The sequence below is a fragment of the Uloborus diversus genome, chromosome 1 (assembly GCF_026930045.1).
Source record: "Uloborus diversus isolate 005 chromosome 1, Udiv.v.3.1, whole genome shotgun sequence".
NCBI lineage: Eukaryota > Metazoa > Arthropoda > Arachnida > Araneae > Uloboridae > Uloborus > Uloborus diversus.
In genome coordinates, this window is record NC_072731.1 from 90,032,549 (window position 1) to 90,055,707 (window position 23,159).

At 35.1% G+C, this 23,159-nt stretch overlaps 1 protein-coding gene across 1 annotated transcript; it reads right to left on the reverse strand.

Annotated features, from left to right (window-relative positions):
- Positions 1-241: 241 nt before the first annotated feature.
- On the reverse strand, positions 242-22,871 carry LOC129230427 (uncharacterized). Its single transcript, XM_054864859.1, has 6 exons — positions 22,538-22,871; positions 8,727-8,924; positions 7,166-7,459; positions 6,258-6,436; positions 3,889-4,155; positions 242-454 (listed from the first exon to the last, which is right to left on the reverse strand). Exons 1-6 carry the CDS (start codon positions 22,869-22,871, stop codon positions 242-244), a joined length of 1,485 nt encoding a protein of 494 aa, XP_054720834.1.
- Positions 22,872-23,159: the final 288 nt, after the last annotated feature.

The window sequence follows — 23,159 nt, forward strand, 5'->3', positions numbered from 1 at the left end:
ACCAACATCGTAGTACTTTCCATGAAACGTAGGGACCGGGAAATCACATATTATAATTTGCATAACTATGCAAGCAAATTAGTTGCCAAAGTTTTCAAGATTGAGATTTCAGATATCGCAACACAGCAACCAGTTTTAAGTCTGATGTACCAGTGGAGAGTCAATGTACTTTGTGTACCTTAAAAGCTTACAAAATCAACGAAACTAAGACAAAGTCCTAAATGGTAAATCACAGTTGTAATTATTCGTCTTCAGTTTCCTCTTCAAAGGTCCTACGCCTTCTTAGCCAAATGCTTGTTGGTAAGTTTTGGCAACCAAAAAAGCTTTTTAGGAGTTCGTGTTGAGTAAAGGGTGGACGTACGTCACACGGCGCTCCAAATAGAGTTGTGTTGATGGTTCCATTGGAGCCATCGAACGTTATTGGATTGGATGAATTCATTTGATTTCTCAGCGCCTGAAAAGAAATAAATAAATATATATAGCTTATTAAGAGTCATTTTTTTTTTTAAGCTGGACACTTTTGATGGTTTTTGTCTTCAATTTTAGTAAAAATTTCAGGATGTGTTAGTGGTACTATGATAAGAAAAAGTGAAGTTTATTTTTTTTACAAAACTCACTTGTTTGACCTTGAGCAGGAGCCAAAGTTTAAGGTCGTGAAAAAAAAGAGCTAAATATATAATTGCTTTGCTTCAAAAGCTATGAGTGAACCAAGCCAATTCTTTTAAATAAGGATACTACTTGATACTAGGTACATTCTAGTATAAATATTTTGGTGACTCATTCATGGCTTTGAGGGCAAAGGTCAATTGAAGTTGCAATTTTTTAAACTTTTTTTTGCCTTGTTCGGGCCCGGATATCTGCTAATGCCGTGAGTAATCCTCGGCAATAAGAATATGATTAACTACTCACCACAGTATAGTACTAAGAAAAGTATAAAATAACTTACGCTTCTCTTAGCTATAGTAGTTAAACGGTCTCAAAGTCGATGTTTTTTTTTTAATGGCCAAGTTTAGAGGTCAATAACTTTGATCGCGACGGGTCAACAACTTTGGGACACAGTTGTAGTTATAGTCGGAGTGGTGTAGTTTAAGGTCCAAGTTAGAAACCCATGGCAACTAATCAACTTTTTTAATTACGCGGTCTCAGAGTTGATAATTTGAAACAGCAAGATATAAAGTTTTAGGTCAATTACTCTATAACGCATGAGTCAATAACTTTGAGCAAGAGCTGTAATTATGCTCTACGTGGTGTAGTTTTAGACTCATGTCAGAAAACTATAAGATCTAATTATCATACGGTCTCAAAAATGATGATTTCAGTATAAAAGAGCGTTTTTTCACGAGTTTATATGCGTGCTACTAAAAATCTCATTTCAAACTCACATAAATACTAGAACGAATCAATAGCTAAATGTACTTTTAGTTCCCAAAATTTAATGCTTCCAGAGTAATAAAATTTTCTGTAACCTCAACCACACAATATGGCAATTCTTTTCACAAAGCTGATCCGCCAATTTGGAGTACTATATTTTGGAGATCCTAGATCTTCAGGATTCGGATCTCGGAAGCTGAACATTTGCATGAGGTTAGTTTCAAAGACCCTTTCTCTATACCTCTATGAAATTTCATTCTATTCGGGGATGATCGAGCAGGGACAATTTGAAAAATAACGTCCGTTGACGTGGAATCACTCTGATATGAACATTATGCACATTTCACCCGCATTTTTTGTATTGTCAAGCAAACCTGTGTTTTTTTCCTTGTTTTTTTTTTTTTTTTTTGTATTTATGTTTTTAGATTTGAGTCAAATTTAATAAGTTTGTTTATTTATAAAAGTTTATTACTAAGTAGTGTATTTGCAAACTCTACTGTAATTATGAACTCAATCTCTTACCCAATTGCAAAGCTCTTCCTAAAATATAGCATTGATTTATGATCATTATACAGTAAAAAAAAAAAAAGTGGCATGTGATTTGTCACTGTTATACAGGGTGATTCCACGTCAACTGATCTAAATTTCTCAAATTGTCCCTGCTCGATCATCCCCGAATGGGATGAAATTTCATAGAGGTGTAGAGATGTCTTTGAAACTCACATATCCAAATTTTCAGCTTCCGAGATTCGAATCCTGATTATCTAGGATCTCCAAAATATCGGATCAGCTTTGTGAGAAGAACTGAAATGGTTTAGTCGAGGTTACAGAAAATTTTATTGCACTGGAAGCATGAAATTTTGGGAGCTTTAAGTACATTTGACTGTTGATTCGTTCTAGTATTTATATGAGTTTGAACTCATAAGATTTTGAGTAGCACGCATATAAACTCGTGAAAAAACGCTCTTTTATACTGAAATCTTCATTTTTGAGACCGTTTAATTAAGTAAGATGATTAGATCTCATGTTTTTTTGACATCAGACTAAAACTACACCACGTAGAGCATAATTACAGCTCTTGCTCAAAGTTATTGACTCATGCGTTATAGAGTAGACCTAAAACTTTGATTCTTGCTGTTTCAAATTATCAACTTTGAGACCGCGTAATCAAAAAAGTTGATTATTGGCCATGGGTTTCTAACCTGGACCTTAAACTACACCACTCGGACTATAACTACAGCTGTGTCCCAAAGTTGTTGGCCCGTTGCGATCAAAGTTATTGGCCTCTAAACTTGGCCATTTAAAAAAAATCATCGACTTTGATACCGTTTAACTACTATAGCCAAGAGAAACGAAAGATATTTTATGCTTTTCTTAGTACTATACTGTGGTGAGTAGTTAATCATATTCTTATTTCCGAGGGTTACTCACGGCTTTAGCAGATATCCGGGCCCGAACAAGGCAAAAAAAAGTTTAAAAAATTGCATTTTCAATTGACCTATGCCCTCAAAGTTATGCGTGAGTCACCAAAATATTTATACTAGAATGTACCTAGTACCAAGTAGTATCCTTATTTAAAAGAGTTGGCTCGGTTCACTCATTGCTTTTGAAGCAAAGCAATCATATATTTAGCTCTTTTTTCTCACGACCCTAAACTTTGACCTCCATTCGAGAGCCAATAAGTCAAATTAGAGAGGAAAGAAGCTTCACTTTTTCTTATCGCAATACTAGTAAAATGTCTTGAAAGTTTCAGGAAAATTGAAGGTGTCAACTATCAGGCCCCCATTCACTTTGTCCAGCTTTTAAAAAAAAATTGTGTTTAAACGAACCTCGAAGTAAGAACGGGTGGTGATTATATTTTTGTGCCAATAGCTGCAAGGGGAATGGTACAAAAAAAAAAAAAAAAAAAAAAAAAAAAAAAAAACAATTTTCTTATAAGTAAAAACAATTCTCGAGTCGTAACTCTTCGGAACAAATAAAAGTTCATTGTATACGAGTCACTAGTGGATCAACTTGTTTTGATTAAATTTTCGGCGCTAATCGTTCCAAGGGGGATGGCGCAAATCGAATGTTTTCGCCTTCAGTGTGATTTGTTGTATATTTGAAAAAATGATAAATGGATCCAAACAAAGGCTGGCATACATTGATTCGGTTCAGGTAGAAACTAATGCTGACAGGTTTTTAGAGCCATTGGCTCAAGGCGAGTAGCGTACTTTGATAATTAGAAGCATGTTCGTGAGCTCATGTTAAAGAGCTGGAAAAAAGTTTCAGAACGACTGAAAAACCAGATGCCATCATGCCAAGAATTTAATCCTGAGTTTAATATACATCTATTAGTAATTTGTATTCAGTTAAAATCTAATACGTAGTGATTTAACATCAGACACAAAAAGTTGATAATTTCTGTCGAACTTTTATTCGGTTGCACCTATATTGTGCAAAAATTCGACGACATGTAAGCGTTGACGAAAACAGACGCAAAGAGTCATTATAGTGAGATCATTGTAAGCAGCTCACCTCATACATGTCCCCAACACAGGTGTCTGTGTGGCGGGTTCCACTTGCTTGAGCGATCCACTTGGAGGTATATTCTGCGTTCCAGGAGTACTCGTGTTCTGCGCCACTGACGAAAGCGATGACATTCTCGTGTCTGTCCGAGCGTTCCAAAGCATGTACCAATTGCCCTGAGTAGCTCTGGTCGGCTATGATGTAAACCTGTTGCGCTGCGCAGTCCTGTAGGTCGTACAGTAGTTCCTTGACGGAGTAAATTTCGTTTTCGTCAGCCTACAAGAGATATGTGCTTTTGTTAGATTTAATGCATTTAAACACAAAAATTGAAAACTTTTTCTTCTTTTAACATTAGCCACCTATTCGCCGCATTCACGTGAGTGTTTTGTACCTCGCATTTCCTCGCTCTAGTTCAGAAAAAAAGGTTGAAAAATTCACTGGTTTTCCCGTGAAAAGAGGTTGTACGTTGTACTCAAGAAAGAGATTTTTCCCAGCATCCTTAGCGGCCTATAACCAGCAAATAAACAAAGTCGTTCCACGTAGTGTATTCTGAGTAAAAACTCTGCTTTTTCTCCAGAACGAAGCAGGAGGAAAAAAGATCCACATTTATCCGAGAAATAACCGGGATGCGGTTTAAAACAGGTTTTTTCCACAGAAGAAAAGCTATTGTATCGATTGTGAAATTATGTACATTTTAACAGGTAACGTATAAATAAGTGCACTCAGTGCTAGTACATGATGTTACGTCTGATAAACATAAGCGCTAAGGGTTGATGATGAAGTAAAGAATGAATGATCGACATATGTACATTATAGACATATTATATACAGGCAGGATGCTTCAAACTCTAGGTAAATCTTTAGGAGGTGATGAAGGCGTTCATTAGGGACATAAAAATCAACGCAGATACTTTTTTCCAACTTTGATTGTTCTCAAGTTACTCGAGGTAGACCAAAAATTGTGTAAATCTTTAAAATCCCGAATTTCCGAACAGAGGCGCATCGAACAAATTTTTGGAAGGATGGAAAATCTCTATTTGAAGAATGGAACTCAAAATTTCGCCGAATAATGACAACTTTGCCAAATAAAATTCCAAATTTTGTCGAATCGTCAGATACTATTTATGAATAAGGAAATTTTTGAAAGGTCACGGTGACCTCCACCGACCTCCCATTAGGACGCCCTTGTTTCTGAAGAATCTCTGCACAAAATTAGAATGCTCGAAATTTGTTTCATTTACAGAAACTGCGGAACACAAAAAGAAACAGAAAGTGCTGAAACGTAGACCACTACTGATGCATTTCTCACACTTGCCCTGTTGTAAAAGCAGGGGTGCCCACTCCCTTAAGAGCAAGGGCGCACCCCACTAAATACCGCGAAGATCTCCCAAAACCAAGTAAAAAATACCCCTCAAAACACTCTCTAAAAATTTTAATGGCACAGTCAGTGCCATGACCCCCCCCCCCCCCGCAGGTGGGCACCCCTGGCAAAAGGCAGTAACTGACAAAAAATCCGGCAGTTTTTTTGACATCGCGATCTGACTAGTAGAATATTTGGAGTGCAAAAAACTTTGATAATACAGAAACAGTAAGAGCATTGCTGAGTATTTCTATCAATTGAGAAACTAAATATTTTTTTTTTCTTCCAAGATAGTTTTCTTGAAATAAAAGTTCCCTAAAATGATATGCGAAATGCATTATTAAATCACTTTCCACACTGAGAGGAAACAAAATTAAAGTGTAGTTGCTTCATTCTGCAACAATAACCAGTAGTTCGGAAAAAACCTTAACCAATGAACCAGTGCTGTAGTGTGAGAAGTATGCTCTATATGAAGTCTTATTGGTAGAAGGTTTATCTTGGATGAAATTTTTACGGATCGTGGTTGTTATTTTTTCGATGAGTGAAAAAAGACTTAGAAAATAATTTCTCATGAGGTGTGTCCAGGCAAACAATTGCCAACTACGTTACTTGAAAATATAAATCGAAGCAATTCAGAATGCTTTTAATTTTACATAGACAGTAAAACATACTTAAAATTGATTTGATCACGAAAAACATCTGTTAAATTGACGAGGAACACTTTAATTTTCATTACAGGAATTTAATTTTAAGCTTCAAAGGAAGAATTCGGATCACGGGGGATCGCCCCCCTGTTTAACGCCACTGTAAGAAAACTACGCTTCATTTGAGACATCACGTTCGTGGCAGATTTGTGCTTCACTTGGAAAGTTTCCCCTGTGACCTCGCCAATCATTGTATGAGCAAGAAAATATTCCAAATTATTTTTAAACCAGTAGTTATGGTGTCGTTTATATTATTAAAAACTTCCTAACTTCGTCAATAAATATACTGGAAGAGGGGAGATAAATGGTCTTACTTGTCCATTTCCATCGATGTCCCACAGAAACATGGATCCGTCACTCTTGGTGGGGCTGTTTAAGTAAATAACGAAGGAATCAGCACAGTGCAGCGATTGACAGATCTTTCTGATGTGGTATCGAATAGGAAGCTTAAAAGCTGCAGGATAGAGCTCTTGAGGACGGCTGTTGTCATTTTCTTTAAAAAAAAAAAATATTTTAATGCTACAAAATATTGCGAGAAAATCTACATTTGCTTTCAAAGCATTTTACGTACTTCCGTGACACACAATGATGTCTCGGAAACATCAAAAGGTCTAGTGGAATATGAAAAAACTGATGTCTGAGACATCAGTCATGACAAGCGATGTCTGGCGACAAGCGATGTCTGGGAGCCGTCAGTCTGCAAAGACACACGAAATAAACGACGTAGCGGAGACGTCAGTTTATAGTGGCACATAAAATGAATTACGTCTTGCATACATTAAGTCTGCAAAGGCACATGAAGTAAATATAAAGTCTCAGAGACATCTAAATCACAATGGCACATGAATAGAATGCGTCTAAAGAGACATCAATCTGCGATGGCACTTGAAATAAATGACGTCTCTGAGACATCAGTCTCTAATGGCACTTGAAATAAATGACGTCTCTGAGACATCAGTCTCTAATGGCACTTGAAATAAATGACGTCTTTGAGACATCAGTCTCTAATGGCACTTGAAATAAATGACGTCTTAGAGACGTCAGGCTACAATGGCACATGAGAAAATGACGTCTCTCGGACGTCACTGATTGTTAAGGAATTGTATACCTTAGTTATTTTTATTGTATGTGATTTCATTAGTATTCAAGGAGATTAAACCGGTGATTTTTAAATATTAATTTTTGCACCAATCAAGTGAATCAGTAGTTAGTTTTAACTTACCTTCTAGTCCGATGTTTCCGTTGGAATAAAATACTTTGATGTTACCGCCGGGGAATCCGTTCTTTTCCAGTGCCTGGTACATGCCGAGGACGTTTTCTCGGAAGAGTGGTCGATCTGTCAAACCGTCCCAACCTCCTGAGAGCAAAACGGCGTGGTCGCAGCGTTCGAAGAGGCGGCAGCGGACGCTGATCGTCTGTCCAGTAATGCTGCATCCGTACTTGTTCGTTTGCAAGGGATCGCACAGTAAGGTGGACGTCTCGTTGCGGGGGCGCAGAGAGGGGCAGGCGGCAAACCCTGCAAAGTAAAAGAAAAAGTTTTTATATCATTTTAATCATGCAAATGAAGCTTTGTTAATAAAACAATTGTAAACTGGACAAACAGTAATAAAAAGTTCTACAGTAAAGACCGAAGCATAATAGGAGGAATGGAGTTTTTTAATCCTCACTTATACATACATATCTATCTTTTTGACTTTATTTTTAATTTTCAATCATTATGTAGGCTATATTTTTGCTTCGTTTTCTGGATGTTGAGTTGAGATCTTCATTGTATGTATTATGTGAAATCAAGCAGCAAACTAACAACAGTGAAATTTAAACGCCTTTTACCAAAATTTACTGGGGTTTGAATATACTAAGGAAAATATTAATGTTTGGTCTAAAGCAGTGGAATTTGCTGGAAAAAATGGAATCTTAGGGAGAAAAAAAAATGAAGTTTTTCAGATGGTTTAATGTGAGGAATAGGAGTCTAAAGAAGATGAAGGTGATTTCGAGTTTTTCAGAAGAAAATGGAGTTTTTATTTGGAAAGCTGTAATTTTATTTTCGTATCTGGAATCTTATACCAGAAACTAGGGCTAACGTTGATATCAGTTGTGTTTTATGCTAATAGGGAAGTTGCAACCTATTAAATGTTCCTATTTTGACTATTGGATATTGTTAATTGACCCTCAAAACTAAAAAATTCACCATCGCCGAATTTTAAGACACCGTGATTGATTTTTAATGAATTTTTAAAAATCCACGCGCAAGAGTGCGCTCTTCTGAAACGTCACGAGCTTACGTCACAGGGCACTAATGAGCAGCCTTCCGCCGAAGATCCCTTGTTTTCGTACGCACATTTTGAGCGCGCTGATATTTTTATTTTTTAGAAATTCAATAATCCTTTTGAACACATTATGGAGGATTCGTTAAAGCACAATCTAAATAATCTTCCTCAAGTAACATCAATGATGATATTCGAATATTTCCGAGAGGATGAGAGATTTAATGTTCCAGAAACGCGAGGACTTAAGATGGAAGCGAGGAGATAAGCCTTTTACGTTTCTTCTTCGAAGCCAAGTGCATGCCCTTCAGCTTCTCCCGTATCGGAAGAGCGCATGACGTCACTTCCTATGCCATTTGACGTCACAAGCGCTTAAACTTTAAAAATTAACTAAATAAAAACTACTTATCGTACCGCAAAATTTTTTTCACCTATGATGTTCATACATGTTGCTCTATCATATAAAAATAAAATTGAAAAATCAAAAACTTCCCTATTTGCTGAAAAATTTAAATTTACCTCTCAAGTAGTGTCGGCACTGCAGGCGCTGCCTTCTCTGCGACGGCATCTCCCCAGCCACATGTACGAGAGGGAAGAAATTGATCTCGCACTGTTTGTTGCGATTTTGCTTGCTCAGGTACTTCAGCTTCCATTTCGTTTCCAACAGTCGGTTATGGCAGCGCTTCCTGAGAGCCAGGGTCAGGCAGACGTTGTTACCTGCAGAATCAAAGAAAAAAGAGTTTCGACTGTTAAAAAGAGCACTACATGTAATTTGGTAAAAATTATGTGTCCTTAGAGACTGGTAGAAATTACTTTTGTGTTCTTCAACTTTGGTAAAAATTACTCATGTGTCCTTAGAGACTGATGGAAATTACTTCTGTGTCCTTCAACTGTGGTAAAAATTACTCATGTGTCCTTAGAGACTGGTGGAAATTACTTTTGTGTCCTTCAACTGTGGTAAAAATTACTCATGTGTCCTTAGAGACTGGTAGAAATTACTTTTGTGTCCTTCAACTATGGTAAAAATTACTCATGTGTCCTTAGAGACTGGTAGAAATTACTTTTGTGTCCTTCAGCTGTGGTAAAAATTACTCATGTGTCCTTAGAGACTGGTGGAAATTACTTTTGTGTCCTTCAACTGTGGTAAAAATTACTTCTGCGTCCTTAGCTTGTGGTAAAAATTACTTAAGTGTCCTTAGATTGTGGTTAAAGTTGATTTTGTTTTCTTAGACTGTGGTAAAAAAGCTACTTTTATGTCCTTAGACTCAGGTAAAAATTGTGTCGGGTAATTTTGTGTCAGACTGATGACCACCGACGAAGAAAGTTAAAGTTAAACAACGCAATAAGACCCTAAATTGCATGCATTTGTTTCGGGGATTTAAGGAACCTCTAATGTGGTCAAAGAAATAGTGCTATGTTACAAAAGTAAAGTTAATTTTGTCTTGCAACGTAACTTGTTTGGAGCTGAAGAAAGGGTTCTCTTGTAGCTCGAGATGTTTGTACAGTTTTCATTTCAATTTGTTCCTCTCGTTCTTTCAATATTTTGCGTTTGTTTAGGCATCAAAAAATCGTAGAGGAAAATTCCCTAGTGAAAAGATTACTTCCGATTTAAAATATGTTGAGTAATAAAAGAGCAAATCTTATAGTTGTGTTATACAAATTTTTCATTGGAAGAAAAGACTTTTCGATTTTCTAATTCTGTTCATTTTGTGGATAGTATACAAGAAAAATTGGCTGTTTCTGCATTAAGAAACCTAAATTTTCTCGCAGCGGTATAAATGCTTTCAGTTCACATAGAAGAAAATCCCACCAAAAACATTCTGTAAAAAACTAGCCAAGTCTCGATGGAGCTGTTTGTTTATCTCTAAAAAGTAATGAAATCTTAACAAAGTCATGACAAGTCGAAGGTTCCTTACTGCGATTTCTTTATTGTTATAGTTAATGTTGTGTGACTTGGCCGTTAAACATTCTTTATACGTTAGTGGGTACAAGTCAATTTTGTTTACACGTTTTCCAAGTGGCAATTTTCCATCGTCAATGGGTAGCGGTTCTGGCGACAGATTGGTGCAATCGTGTCATGGAGCACCTGGTTTTGTACCCTTGTGTACCCTTTAACGGCCAAGTCACACAACATTAACTATAACAATAAAGAAATCGCAGTAAGGAACCTTCGACTTGTCATGACTTTGTTTAGATTTCATTACTTTTTAGAGATAAACAAACAGCTCCATCGAGACTTGGCTAGTTTTTTACAGAATGTTTTTGGTGGGATTTCACTTCTTTTTGTAGAAACATTTAATTTGTGTAATGTTCGAGTAGACTAAAGTTAGGCTAGATTAAATTAGACGATGTGTCCCACTACGCTGGACTTTCGCAATGACAATCGATTTTTTGATGTACCAATAGTAGAAGGGGGCATTACCATATCTAATACAGCTGAGACCAGCTGAGGGTTCTTCATTAGATACTTCAGACTTTCGATTTTTGACATCAAATGAAGCGGCCCACAAAGTTGAATATTTTTTGTAAAGGCGGTTGCCTAGTTTTTATAGTTTTCCCTTTATGTAGTCATCAAACCCTAACTCTGTACCAAATTTCACCTCTCTGAGTTTATGGGAAGTACTAGTTCTATTTTGATGATCATGAGTGAGTGAGTGAGTGTCATAAATGCGAAACTTTGCTTTCGTTTAACTTCGGAACTAAATGACCTACAGACTTGAAATTTCGGATTTTAAGTATGTGATTATAGCTTACTGGATGACGAAAATTTCTGCGTTCTAGTCTCATCAGAAGGTTCTCAAATAGGGGCCTGAAAATGCGGCGAAATGGTTCCAGTAAAGGATGGTACGGCAGTGTTTGCTTCGCGCTCGACTTGGCGGGGGCACTGCCGTGCCCCCAAATACACAAGAACACAAGTGTGTAAATGAGCATAATTTTGCGTATACCATCATCGATTTTCTGACCGTTAATCAACAGTATTTATTCTCTTAATTTTCTTTCGTATTTTATAAAACAATGATAATTATAATAACAAAAAACCTCGTTGCTGAAACACCAACCTATTGAAGTGTCACATAACAAAATACTTTTAAGCAAGAAATATCTTCCAGAACTAATCGAAGCTAATTTAATGTTTAACAACATCGATTTGCAAAAAATCAGCTAAATATTTCGAAAGGTCTGTTACATTACTTTTGAAACTATTTTATTTCAGCTATCGTCATAGCTTGTACATTTTGTAATTCTGTTTTCGTTTTTTATCATGAACGATTGTGCAACATTTAAAAAAAAAAAAAAAAGTTTTTCCAAATTTTGTTTTCTTACGCGTTACTTATTAATGCACATTGGGTTCGCTGATTTCTTTTGGATTTTGGAAAAGGTTCGCATGGTAAAAAAAATTGTGAATCGCTGCCTTCCCGCTTTAGATAAAGCTTTAGCATTGTTCTGTAGACACTTTTTATATGTATATTATTTCGCTTAAAAAATCGTTTGGACTTTGGTCAATGACTGTTTTTCACCCCTCAATAAATATCAAAGTTATATTTTCACACAAAACAGTTTCTCTCTCTCTTTTTTATTTCCTTCTCTCCCTTTAGATAACTTAGATAACTATGCTCCCTTTAGATATATAACTATTAGCCCGGTCAATTTAGACATAAAAATAGTGATCAAATAACAAAAATTCCGGGAAAGCTAAATTTTTGTAGGGACCTTGGGCTTACTATTACAAATAAGGTGCCAAAAGTCCCCATCGATCCCATGTGCGCTAAAAAAGTTATTCGGGGTCAAAGGTCAAAATTTTAGGTTTTTTGTATTTTTCTCAAAAACGGCAAGTTTTATCGAAAAGTACCGCAGACCAAAGTTATAGATCTCAAAATTCTCTATAAAAATGGTCCTTATGATTTTTTTCTCCAAGACCAAACTTTCCCAGATATTGCGTACTCTCAAAAGACAGCCAGTCATTTACAGAATCCCCTCTACTTGCATAGCCTTGAATAATATCTGGCTATTCTAATCCATGTGGCATCGTTCACATACCCAACGGGGCCGGACCTACTAAGGGTATGGGCGCACCCCTCAATATCGCGGAGCCCCCCCCCCCCAAGAAGCAAGAGTCCTCCTCCAAAAACTGAGAAAAATACCCTTCAAAACAACCCCCTTTTAAATGTTTTTTGAGCTCTCAAACTGTAACCACATTTCATACAAAAAATCATAGTTTGGCTGGCGATTCGCATTATTATCTTGACTTCTGACAACGTTTGGCCTTAGTGATACATTGTAGGTAAGATTTCTGGATTCTAATCTGACTAAGAAATCCATCTCTCTTGGTTAGACAACGAACTGTGGTTGACGCTTCTTTGTCTAATTTTACGCATCGTCTCACTGTTTTAGTATAACGTGAGGTAATGGAAGTCATATAATTCAGTAGCTATGCCCTCAAGCACCATTTCTTTTAAAGCTTTATCTGATATTCCTTTTTTAAGAAGATGATCCAAGTTTTCGTACTTCTGCTTATCAAAGAACTCAAGTTGAAATCTGAAATTGTAAATTTTCGCTAAACAATCGAATTTTTTTAACTTGCCATCGTACTATGTTTGGATCATCAGCTCTTGTTCTGCAAACTGGTTACTTTGAGAATCTAAAAAATATAACACTAGGCATTGCGGATGACCATCATCAGAGAACTTGTTTCAAGACGGATTACGACGATCAGTTCGAAGATGGACAATGAACATGTATCATTCCAGATTTCAATTTTGAAGCAGAACTCATCGATAAGCAGAACTGGTAAAACTCGGCAGCTCCCTCTTTCAAAAAGGGGACTTCCGATAAAACTTTGAATGAAATTGCTTGGTGGCGTTCCTACTGAGTAGTATGGTTTTCAAAACTTCACGTCATACTAAAGCAGCGAGACGATAGGTAAAATAAGAAAAAGAAGTGTCAGGTACTCAAAACCTCACATGTCATATTAATGCAGTGTGACGATAGGTAAAATAAGAAAAATAAATGTCAGGTACAGTTTTCTGCCTAACCAAAAGGGATGGATTTATTCGAGTCAGATTAGAATCTAGAAATATTAAGCCACAATACCATCAAGCCACAATTTCAATCAAGACTGAAAATTATGAGAAGTAAAATAGTTCAACTCGCATGCCAAACTTATGTTTTATTGTAATCAATGTGGTTACAGTTTGAGGGCTCAAAACCCATTAAAATTTCTTTAACAACGTCTTTTGTTTCAAAGGGTGACTGATGTGGGCTGTTGCAAGCCACAATATTTTAAAATTTTTATACTTAACCTTTGTTCTCTATCATAGGTAAATTTGACATTTTGAGCCAAAGTTATCTGCTAAGTGGAGAATTAGACATTTTTTTACTAGATAAGAAATGATTTTATTACTTTTTTTTCGTATCTATGTAAGAATTAATTAATATGAAAACAAACTTTTACAATTCATAACTTCTAATATTTTTTTCTCAAAGTACGGAGCAACACGATGTTATTCAATTCTGACTATATTGGTCAAATTCAAGACTCAACGCATGTGTGGAACTTTAAAATACAGTTTATTATTAAAATGATCTTATGCAATGTGAAATCTACACAAAAAGCCTCTTTTAAGAGCGATAACATCAAATTTCTCAAATTTTAATATTTGAGGAAATTATTATAACTTTTTCCAGTTTTTATGCATTTATGGTCAACTTCGAGGCGCGAGCGACACCTCAAGATATTTTTTTTGGTCAAAATCCTTTTGTTGAACCAAATATCTCTACAAAAGGCAACTTTTTCGGGCTATTACTTAGCGTTTATCAGATTTTGATTTTTTTCAATCCACCCTAATGAGCATGGCCAGTACTTCAAAAGTAAGTCCACCTCGAGCAAGAGCGGGATTAAGTGAATCTGAATCCAGCTTTTGTTGTAAAGCTTATTTTGTGGCGAGGAAGCGGATGAAGAGACTGAGAAGAACAAAACGCAGAATTATCGTAGAAAAATTTATAAAGTTTCCACACTTACATTCAAAGAATCCCTTTTAAAATTAGCTAAAGATCGTTCTGAGTTGTGTTAAAAGCTGCTCTTGCACGTTTTAATTTTGAGTAGGATTTAGTCGCTGCTTTATGAATTTTTCTTTCATTATTCTGCGTTTTCTTCTTCTCACCTCCTCATCCGCTTTACAGCCACAAAATAAGCAGTGTTTTTAAAAACAAAAGCTGGATTCAAATTCACTTAATCGCGCTACAGTACGAGGTGGACTTACTTTTGAAGTACTAGCCTCTTTATCCTCACGTTGCTGCAGACATTGAATTTTTCCGGGTGTATGATTTTCTGCAATCCACGCGAATTGTAACGGACTTTTGACTTCTTAAATAATCAGCATTCTTATAACTTCTTCCGAGACTTGCATCGATTAAAGTTGGCATTCCACAACTGCCCAGCACAACAGTTTCACCTTCAGTCAAAAGTTTCTTGCAAATAAAGCGAAATTGTGACATTTTTTCTTAAATATTAATCAGCACAAACAACAGTAGACGTTTGTGATAAATACGTTCATTCACTCGAACTGCACGTTTAACTCTAAAAGAAGCAGGCACGTTAGGGGTGTCCTCCCCCCCAGGAGGGGTCATGGCCCAGACTGCGCCATCGAAATTTTTAGGAATTTAGCTTTCCCGGAATTTTTGTTATTTCCATAGTCTAAATTGACCGGACTATATAAGAAATTATTCAACAAGGGATCAGATCTTTTACTCAGTTCTAGCTTTAGTTTCCAATAATTTGGTAACTCCAAGATATTTTATGTATTTAAAAATACTGAAAATTAAGTCTTTCATAAGAACGCTTTAACGCTTTGAAAACATTAAAACTCAACATTAAACATTTGTTTTCAATCTTGAAAACATTAAACATTTTGTTTTCAGTCAAAAAAAAAAAAAAAAAAATCTCCTGCTTAAACGAGGAGTTTTTTTTTTTTTCTCCTTGATATCGATTTGCAATTAAAATCAAATCAATTCATTGTACTTTTAATATTAGTATCACCAAAACAATAAAAAGGGTAGTTTTGCCTTGTCTGAAACATGCAATGAGAATTAACGAATTAAAATTCGCAATAGTTTTATCACATTGTAAAATGTTTCTGTTAAAAGAATTCACTGAAAGACAATGTCTAACAATTTAGGACAGTGATATTTATATCGATTTTACATTAACTAAAAGTTTTGCTTTTCACGTAAAAGTGATATTTTGTTTTTAGAAAAAAAAATTTAACTCCCGAAAAGAGATAATTAAAATATTTTGAAGACTGATTCAACTGAGGGAGGCGCTGCTCAGCATACGCATGCGCTACCGGTCTGCAATTCTAATCATTTGCATATCATGCCCTACTTTACATTTCCTGCAATTTTCAGCTCACTCGCGTAAGTCGTTCGTGGTGTTGCAATTTTCGCCATCAGGAGTGTACATAGGTACATACGCTCAATTTTTAATTGTATAAGATAGTAATTGCCGTTGTTACTTGCAGTAATTTATCAACTGATAAAATCATTTTGGCTTTTTGATTTCAGGACGCAATGATGATTTACTCACCGCGCACTTCAATGAAACTTTTTTTTTTTTGTCTTAAGTCATTCGTAGACGAGAATCGCAGTCAATTGTATCAACTGTCAATAGCCATTTCGCTGTGGCTCATTATTCATAAAATTAATGAAAACTTCACTGATTATTCTTGAAATGTTACTATTTTGGAAGTAATTATAGAAATAAATATATGTTAGCTGTATCGTGGGAAAAAATATCGAAAATATATTTTTTCTTTTGTATCGAACTAACTCCCCTCCCACCTTAAATTTATTTTATTTCCCCCACAGTGTAATTTACACTAGTCCAAAGAATATATAACTAAATTCAGCAATTTGTGTGCATTAAATATTATTTTTTGTTAAAAAAAAAACTTTTATGAAAATGTTTGTGATGATATTCGCTTAGTTATGCAATACATACGGTGATTTCGCAAGAAAACTTTACGTGATAGAGGTAAACGCATTAGAAATTAGGATTTAGCACATGAATATGAAATGCAATCTATTTCTATACTTTAGGCAACAAGTACAAAGTTTAAATTAGAATATGATTTTCTCGAGTCCTCCCCCCCCCCTCTATGCTCCTCGCAGATCTCCCGGAGTTGATAATGAATGCCTTAGGTAATAGAAAACACTTTTTACACTCCAGAAAAATACAAGGCTTAATTTTTTTACGGGTTTAATTTTGTGATGTATTATTAAAACACTATTTAGACTTGATAATATTAAATATAATCTATTCTTTTATTTTTCAATGCATATATGTATAATCTTGCAGAATATCGAAAATATTGGATTGTATAGTTTGTTTGGTGCATCAATCCTTGCAAGGTTATATAATTTGGTGACCGAACTTTCAACTGAAATGCTTCTTCTGCTAAATGAAACGTTGCATGAAAACTAAAATTTGTCTTCGATAACGTCCAGACATTATTAATATATACTTTCAAAAAACAAAGCTGAACGGGAGAAAACAAACGATATTTTGACAATAAATGTTGAGGGGAAAAAATATTTCACTTAAAAAAGCAAAGTAAAAATATTTCCAAATATTTAATTTTGTCTCAGAAAATGCTTCTTAGAACGAATACAGAACTGTACATTAACTACACAATCTCAGCTGTCATATTTTTACAAAAATATAACGGTTTGTATCACCATAATATAATGCGCCCGCGCCCGCTCTAATAATGTTTATGATCACACCCAATTATATTGTAATATTGTTGTAAGCTTGTTACAGCCAATTATGTTGTAAGCATGACATTGATAATAGTATAGGAATTAATTTATTTTAGCACTACGAGGGTGGGAAGGGTAATGAATCGACTTTCTGCATCAAGTTTTTCCTACTGCGTTTGGGGGGGGGGAGGGGGGGGCTACAAAAATTTTCAGTTCGTCCCTTCCATTACCCTGACCTAGACAACCCTATTTACTCCGTGTCTGCTTTTTTACCACTTACTAAAACGTAAACAGAGGTGCCCCAAACTCATCTTCATGAGGGCAGAAATTCTCAATAAAACCGAATGGAACTCCAAATGTCGCCGAATAATGATAATTTCGCCGAATAGAACTCCAAATTTCGCTAATACTGCTGATAATTCTGTCTGCCGAATGAAACTCCAAATTTCGGCCGAGTTATGATAATTTTGCCGAATAGAACTCCAAATTGTGCCGAATGAAACTCCAATTTTCCATCGAATGAAACTCCAAATTTCTGCCGAATTGTGATAATTTTACCGAATAGAACAAAATGTGCCGAATAATGATAATTTTGCCGAACTCCAAACTTTGCCGCATCATCAGACTACATTTGCCGAAAAAGGAAATTTTTGGAAGGTCACGGTGACTTCCCGTGACCTGCCATCGGGGCGCCCATCCACGTAAATTCTGTCTTCAACAATTCAGATTGAAGGGGAGGAGTTTTTCTACTAGGAATGCTCCTTGAGAAAGGAAGAATTTCAAGTTCTCTTGATAAGGAGTTATTCGATTGCCGCAACTTCTTTCCTTATAGGATTTTCAGAATTCCCTTTGCTCACTTCACTTGCAATACAGAAGCCACTCTTCACCCGTGGGAGCGCCACAAAGAGCAGAGGCAGACGAGGATATATTTTGTACGGTCAACCCGTTTCTTTCTCGTGGTCTGAAATAATAGGTATTTAAAGCATCCCCGAAACCTGCGGTACCGGGAAACGGCGGTTCGAAAAACCTTTTGTCGGCTCCTACCCACGTGCCGCTCTTATTGTTCCTCCGCTTTCGCCGCGGATTGCATCTGCGAAAAAAGGCGGCAAGCCCTTCATGTATTCTGGCAGTTGCACCTGTTGCTGGGGTCCATGCAACAAAAGCGGGCTTAACTCTACACCTGGGATCTGATAAATGAAGTGAACAGAAAATATTCTTCTTTTAATCTTCTTGGAAACTTGCCTTTGTGTACTACCAGTGCGCCATGACCTAAAATTTTTGGGAGGGAGAGAATTCTCAATTTGCCGATGAAATTTCAATTTTACCGAATGATAAAATGCGGCCCGGATCTACGTACCCGCTGCCCCTACAGTGCAGGGGTGCCCACAGCAATTAAACGGCCCAAGAAACCAGGTGGGAGGGGAAATAAAAAAAAAATAATAATAACCTATGCTCAAATTTTTAAAGCTGAAGGTATTTTTGTAATGTTCAACTCAACTCAAAAAACGATTCCGTAAGAATAATAGCGAATCTTAACTAATAGAAATAACTTATTATGAGCCACCAAAACTTGGATTGAAATTATTTAAAAAGTTGGATTGAAATCACAAAATTGGTTTAATCTCGGGGGATAGGAACAACGTAAAGTTATGGGAGACTTATTTTCTTGCTGAGATAACTCATAAATGAAATGAATTTTCGAAAATCAGGATTAAAAATCCTACATAACTACCAAAAAAATGTTTAAACGGGCAAGTTAAAAACCTTAAAATAATAAAAATAATAATAAATATATAAATAAAAATATTTAAATAAATTAATTCAAAATACAGTTAGAAATATTAAAGAACTTAAAAAAGAACAAAAATCACTTTTAAAAATTCATTATTCGGGGAAGGGGAGAGAGAAGCAATCCAGGAAGGGGTTAGGGGTCCAGTTGATTTTTTGGGCAGGGGGGGGGGGCAAAATTTACTGATCCAGGCCTGCTGACAGATATCATGCATTAATAACATCTAATGAGAGGGAACACTGCCATCTTGAAAAAAAAATAATTTAAGAAATTAAAAAAGGAAAAAATGTATCAATATTGTGTCTTGAAATTTGCCGAATAAGGAACTTTTGCAAGGTCACAGCGACCTCCCATCGTAACGGCCTTGTGTTACAACATACTAGCAACAGCGTAGCGCAGCGAGATGTTTATGTAGACGATTTCGTATCAGCAATAGCAGTTCTGTTACTTCGTCAGTAAGTGACACACCTTTAAAATTTAATTTAATTCTAATTATTAATTAAAATCTGAATTTAATGCTTTTTATTTCCATGGTACTGGAACAAAGCTTCTTTTATATATAATGAAATGAAAAAAAAAATAAAAATAAATATAGGATGGTTATAAGCTCTTACACTGACTCAAAAAAATTCACAAAATCAATACACTTTTATGTGCATCTTCCGTCGTTCTCAGAAGACTTTTAAACAATTTTCAACTTCGCTCCAGGCGCTAGCGCAGCCAGAATTTACTTTCTAAGGAGTGAGGTTTTTGACATAACAGTCATTATGTAGTTATAAACTGTTAGAGTTGACAATATGTAAAATTATTGCTTAATAAAAAGTAATCACTCGGAAAGTTAAAATTAAACGGTGTAAAAATGTAACACCTTTAATAAATAGAGCTAGAATACGTACAAGATTTTCATGAGTGAGATGGAGTAAGATAAAGCTTTCTAATAACTGCTGCAGAGTTGAAGGTTGCCTCACAGTTCAAAATTTATCTTCTCAGAGAAACAATGTAATTGAATTAATTAGTTGAAGAGCACAATAGTCCTAATGATAGGAAAATACATAAATGCGAAAATCAACTAACGAATAAAGTCTTTGTTTACACTCTCTATATCCCTAAACTCTATGTCTCTCTTTTAAAAAGTCTATGTCTCTAAAAGAAATACGTATAACATCTAAAAACTATGTAATAGGAGAACAATACCCAGTGGATGGAAGAAACTGTATTGTCAAATAGTTATAAAATAAATAAAAATTATAAAATAAATAAAAAAGAAAAAACATTTAAAAAATACGCTGCGTTATTACTATATAAATATTTGCAGTTGATAATTTTAAAATCTAGCAAGTTTTCCCTGCCATATCAAAACAATGAAACATTTGCTGCAGCAAAAACACATAACCACACAACATTTATGAAATGCTTAAAAATGTAGTTGTTTGAAATATATGCTACGAAATATCTATTTAAAATTTTAATGAAGTTGTACATGACGTTATTCTATTTTAACAGTAAGACAAGTGGTCATGAGAACTTACTTAGCACCATGCAAAATTTTCATACACTAAAAATCTTTTCATGATGCTAAGTAAGTTATACAGGGGGAAAATGCTAAAAAAAAAAGAAAAAAGAAACCGTCATACGTGTATATTTCTTGAATTTTTATGTTTACGCTCAGGTCAGGAAAGCTTAAAAATTAAACATTGAAAATATTAAAATGCATCATAAGTACGAACCTAATTAGTTGTGAATTTAAATTCTGAAATGTTTTTTTTTTTTTACACTAAGCATAATTAACATATCAAATCGTACAGACATAAAATGTTTTTAAAAATTGAAAATCTGCTCAACAGCTCAAAGCAAGGTTTTTTTTTTTGGCTTTTTTATTTATTTTAATTTTTTGCAATTTCGAAATTGATTCGACTCCTATCAAATGAAAGGTGTGGGACAAATCGAAGTATTGAAACTAATGCGAATAAATAAATAAATAAACAAATTAATTAATTAAAATATTTCTTAACGACTGAAATATACTCATACAATTATTGACATGATTTTCTTTAATATTTCGATTGTTTGTGGCAGATCAAGAAGTATTTCAAACACTAGTATCAAATCCAAAAATTCTCATTAAAAAAACTTCATTTAGCTGAGAGTGGTACTGAAAGGGCCATGGGGATGAATGGGCTACTAACAAAATTTGAAAAAGTACTCGCAAAAAATTATTTCAGATGCCGCTAATCAATACAGCTATCGTTCTACTAAATTCGTGCAATTTTCAATTGTTTGAGAAAAACCATTTTTCCACTAGAGTACGATGGTCAAGAATCTGATTGAAATGTATTTTTTTCCCTTTTCAGCAAAATTAATACTAGCTAAAAAAATATCTATTATTTCACTGCAAGTATATGTATTAGCAAGTCTTTCAATATCTGTAAACTAATTTTAATATGTATTTTAATGCAATTTGAATTTCATGTATAAAAAATACCTGAATATAATTCCAGAAGTATGGGTGGGGCTGAATGGGTCACTATATCATGGTTATGGATATGCCACCAAAAAAAAGGGGGGTTTTCATTCTTTTATTCTGATTTTTATCTTTAATATGAAGCATAACTGGCAGTCATACATTTAGATTACTGTCTTGTTAGAATAGTTTTATAGTAATTTCTAAAATTTGTACAATTTAACCCTAAGAAAGATTAGCTATTAAATTCTATAAATGATTAAGATGAATTGTGCAGTTATTGACCTCACATGCCAGTATTTCACCATCAGAATTTGATATGAGTGATTCCATCCAGTATTTAACAGAGTAGATTAGTGTGCTTTTACTTTGTTGATTTTATAGTTTTTTTAAATGTCCTACTGTTTGCTTTTGTAGACTGGTGTATACTTAAATCAAACATTAAACAAATATTTCTCTATTTAAAAATCTAGGTAACAATTCTTATTTATTATTAACGCATTTTCAATGATAATATTGAATTTTACCATTGAATTTTAAAGCAATAATATTGAACTTTAGAAGTAATTAAAATTTTAATTATTAAAAAGTAAATAAAAATTAAAAGTAAGGGTAGTGAAATCGATAAACATTTTTTGCTTGTGATTTTATTTATTCATGAAAATTTTTGAAAAGATTAGTTCCGCATGTTCTCATTGAATTCATTTAGTGGCCCATTCATTGTAAAGTAACTAAGGATCAATTTTGAGCTAAAAAAAGTAATAGAAAAAATTACAAAAATTAAAAACAAAAAATTGGCCCATTCATTAGCACTCTCCCCTATATAGAACATGCATTTTTTTGTGTGCACTAAAATCTTTGAGCAAATGACTAAGTGGATGTCTTTGAAATCGCAATGTTTTTGAAATGTAAAAATGTACTCTTAATAACCAACTTCCTCTTTTCTCTGTACTTTAAAAAATGGTTAAAAAATTTAAGAACATCAGAAAAAGAGGGATAGAAGATTTTTCTTGCTTTTTTTCTCATTTGTAGCGCATGTGTGCGAAATTTAGTCTATGGTGGTTGATTAAAAAAACGAACTACAGGCGTTCACAGATACCTAGTTTTTCGGAAAATCGATTTTTTACAGAATTATTAACCTGACAAACTAAGCAAAGGAAATTGTTATTGGTTTGACGAGTTTGAAAGCTTCTATCTGCGTGGTGAGAAAATTTGAATTTGTCCCTTTCGAATAGTCGATGTGTTCTGTAAACTGGTATTTGAATAATCAATGCTGCACTGAATGTATATACTATCATGGAAAAGGAAGAAAATTGTTCTTACCTATGTACCTTCCACCATTGAGCTCACATTGCATTTCCGTCCATCCTACATCCGCGAAGAATACCACCAGAAGATGTCCTAGGTTGGCTTTCGGGTACGGATCGAGCACCAGTACAGCGTCATGGGCACCCACTCGGTTCAAGGGTCCATCGGGTAGCACGGCCAAGAGTTTCCCCTCTGATGTCGGCAGCGCAGAATAGAAGTTCATCTCGGCTTTTGGGACTGATGTCAGTTGTCGGCAATCTTCCTCGGTCGTCAGAATAGCATCTTGGCAGGACATGTTGGTGATGTAAGCATAAGCTGCATCAGCCCATCGGTCCGTTTCCAATGGCATATTGCCGATTGGGGAATCTTGGAAAGTCCTGGCGTTGGATTCGGAAATCCATTTGAGAATGTAAACTAGGTACGCAATTAGAAACATGGTTCTAATAGCAGAGCACTCTTCAAAACTTATTGTAGATTGTTCTGTAGAGGAATCCTATCTTCAAAATTTATGATGCTATGGAAGTATTTGCTAATGACAAAGTTCTTGAAACTCACTGCCTACTACTACAATCAAGTCCTCCTGAGCAATTTTTTTGGAATTCTTCTGAAGCTTATGTTGGAAGGTAACAACTGTATT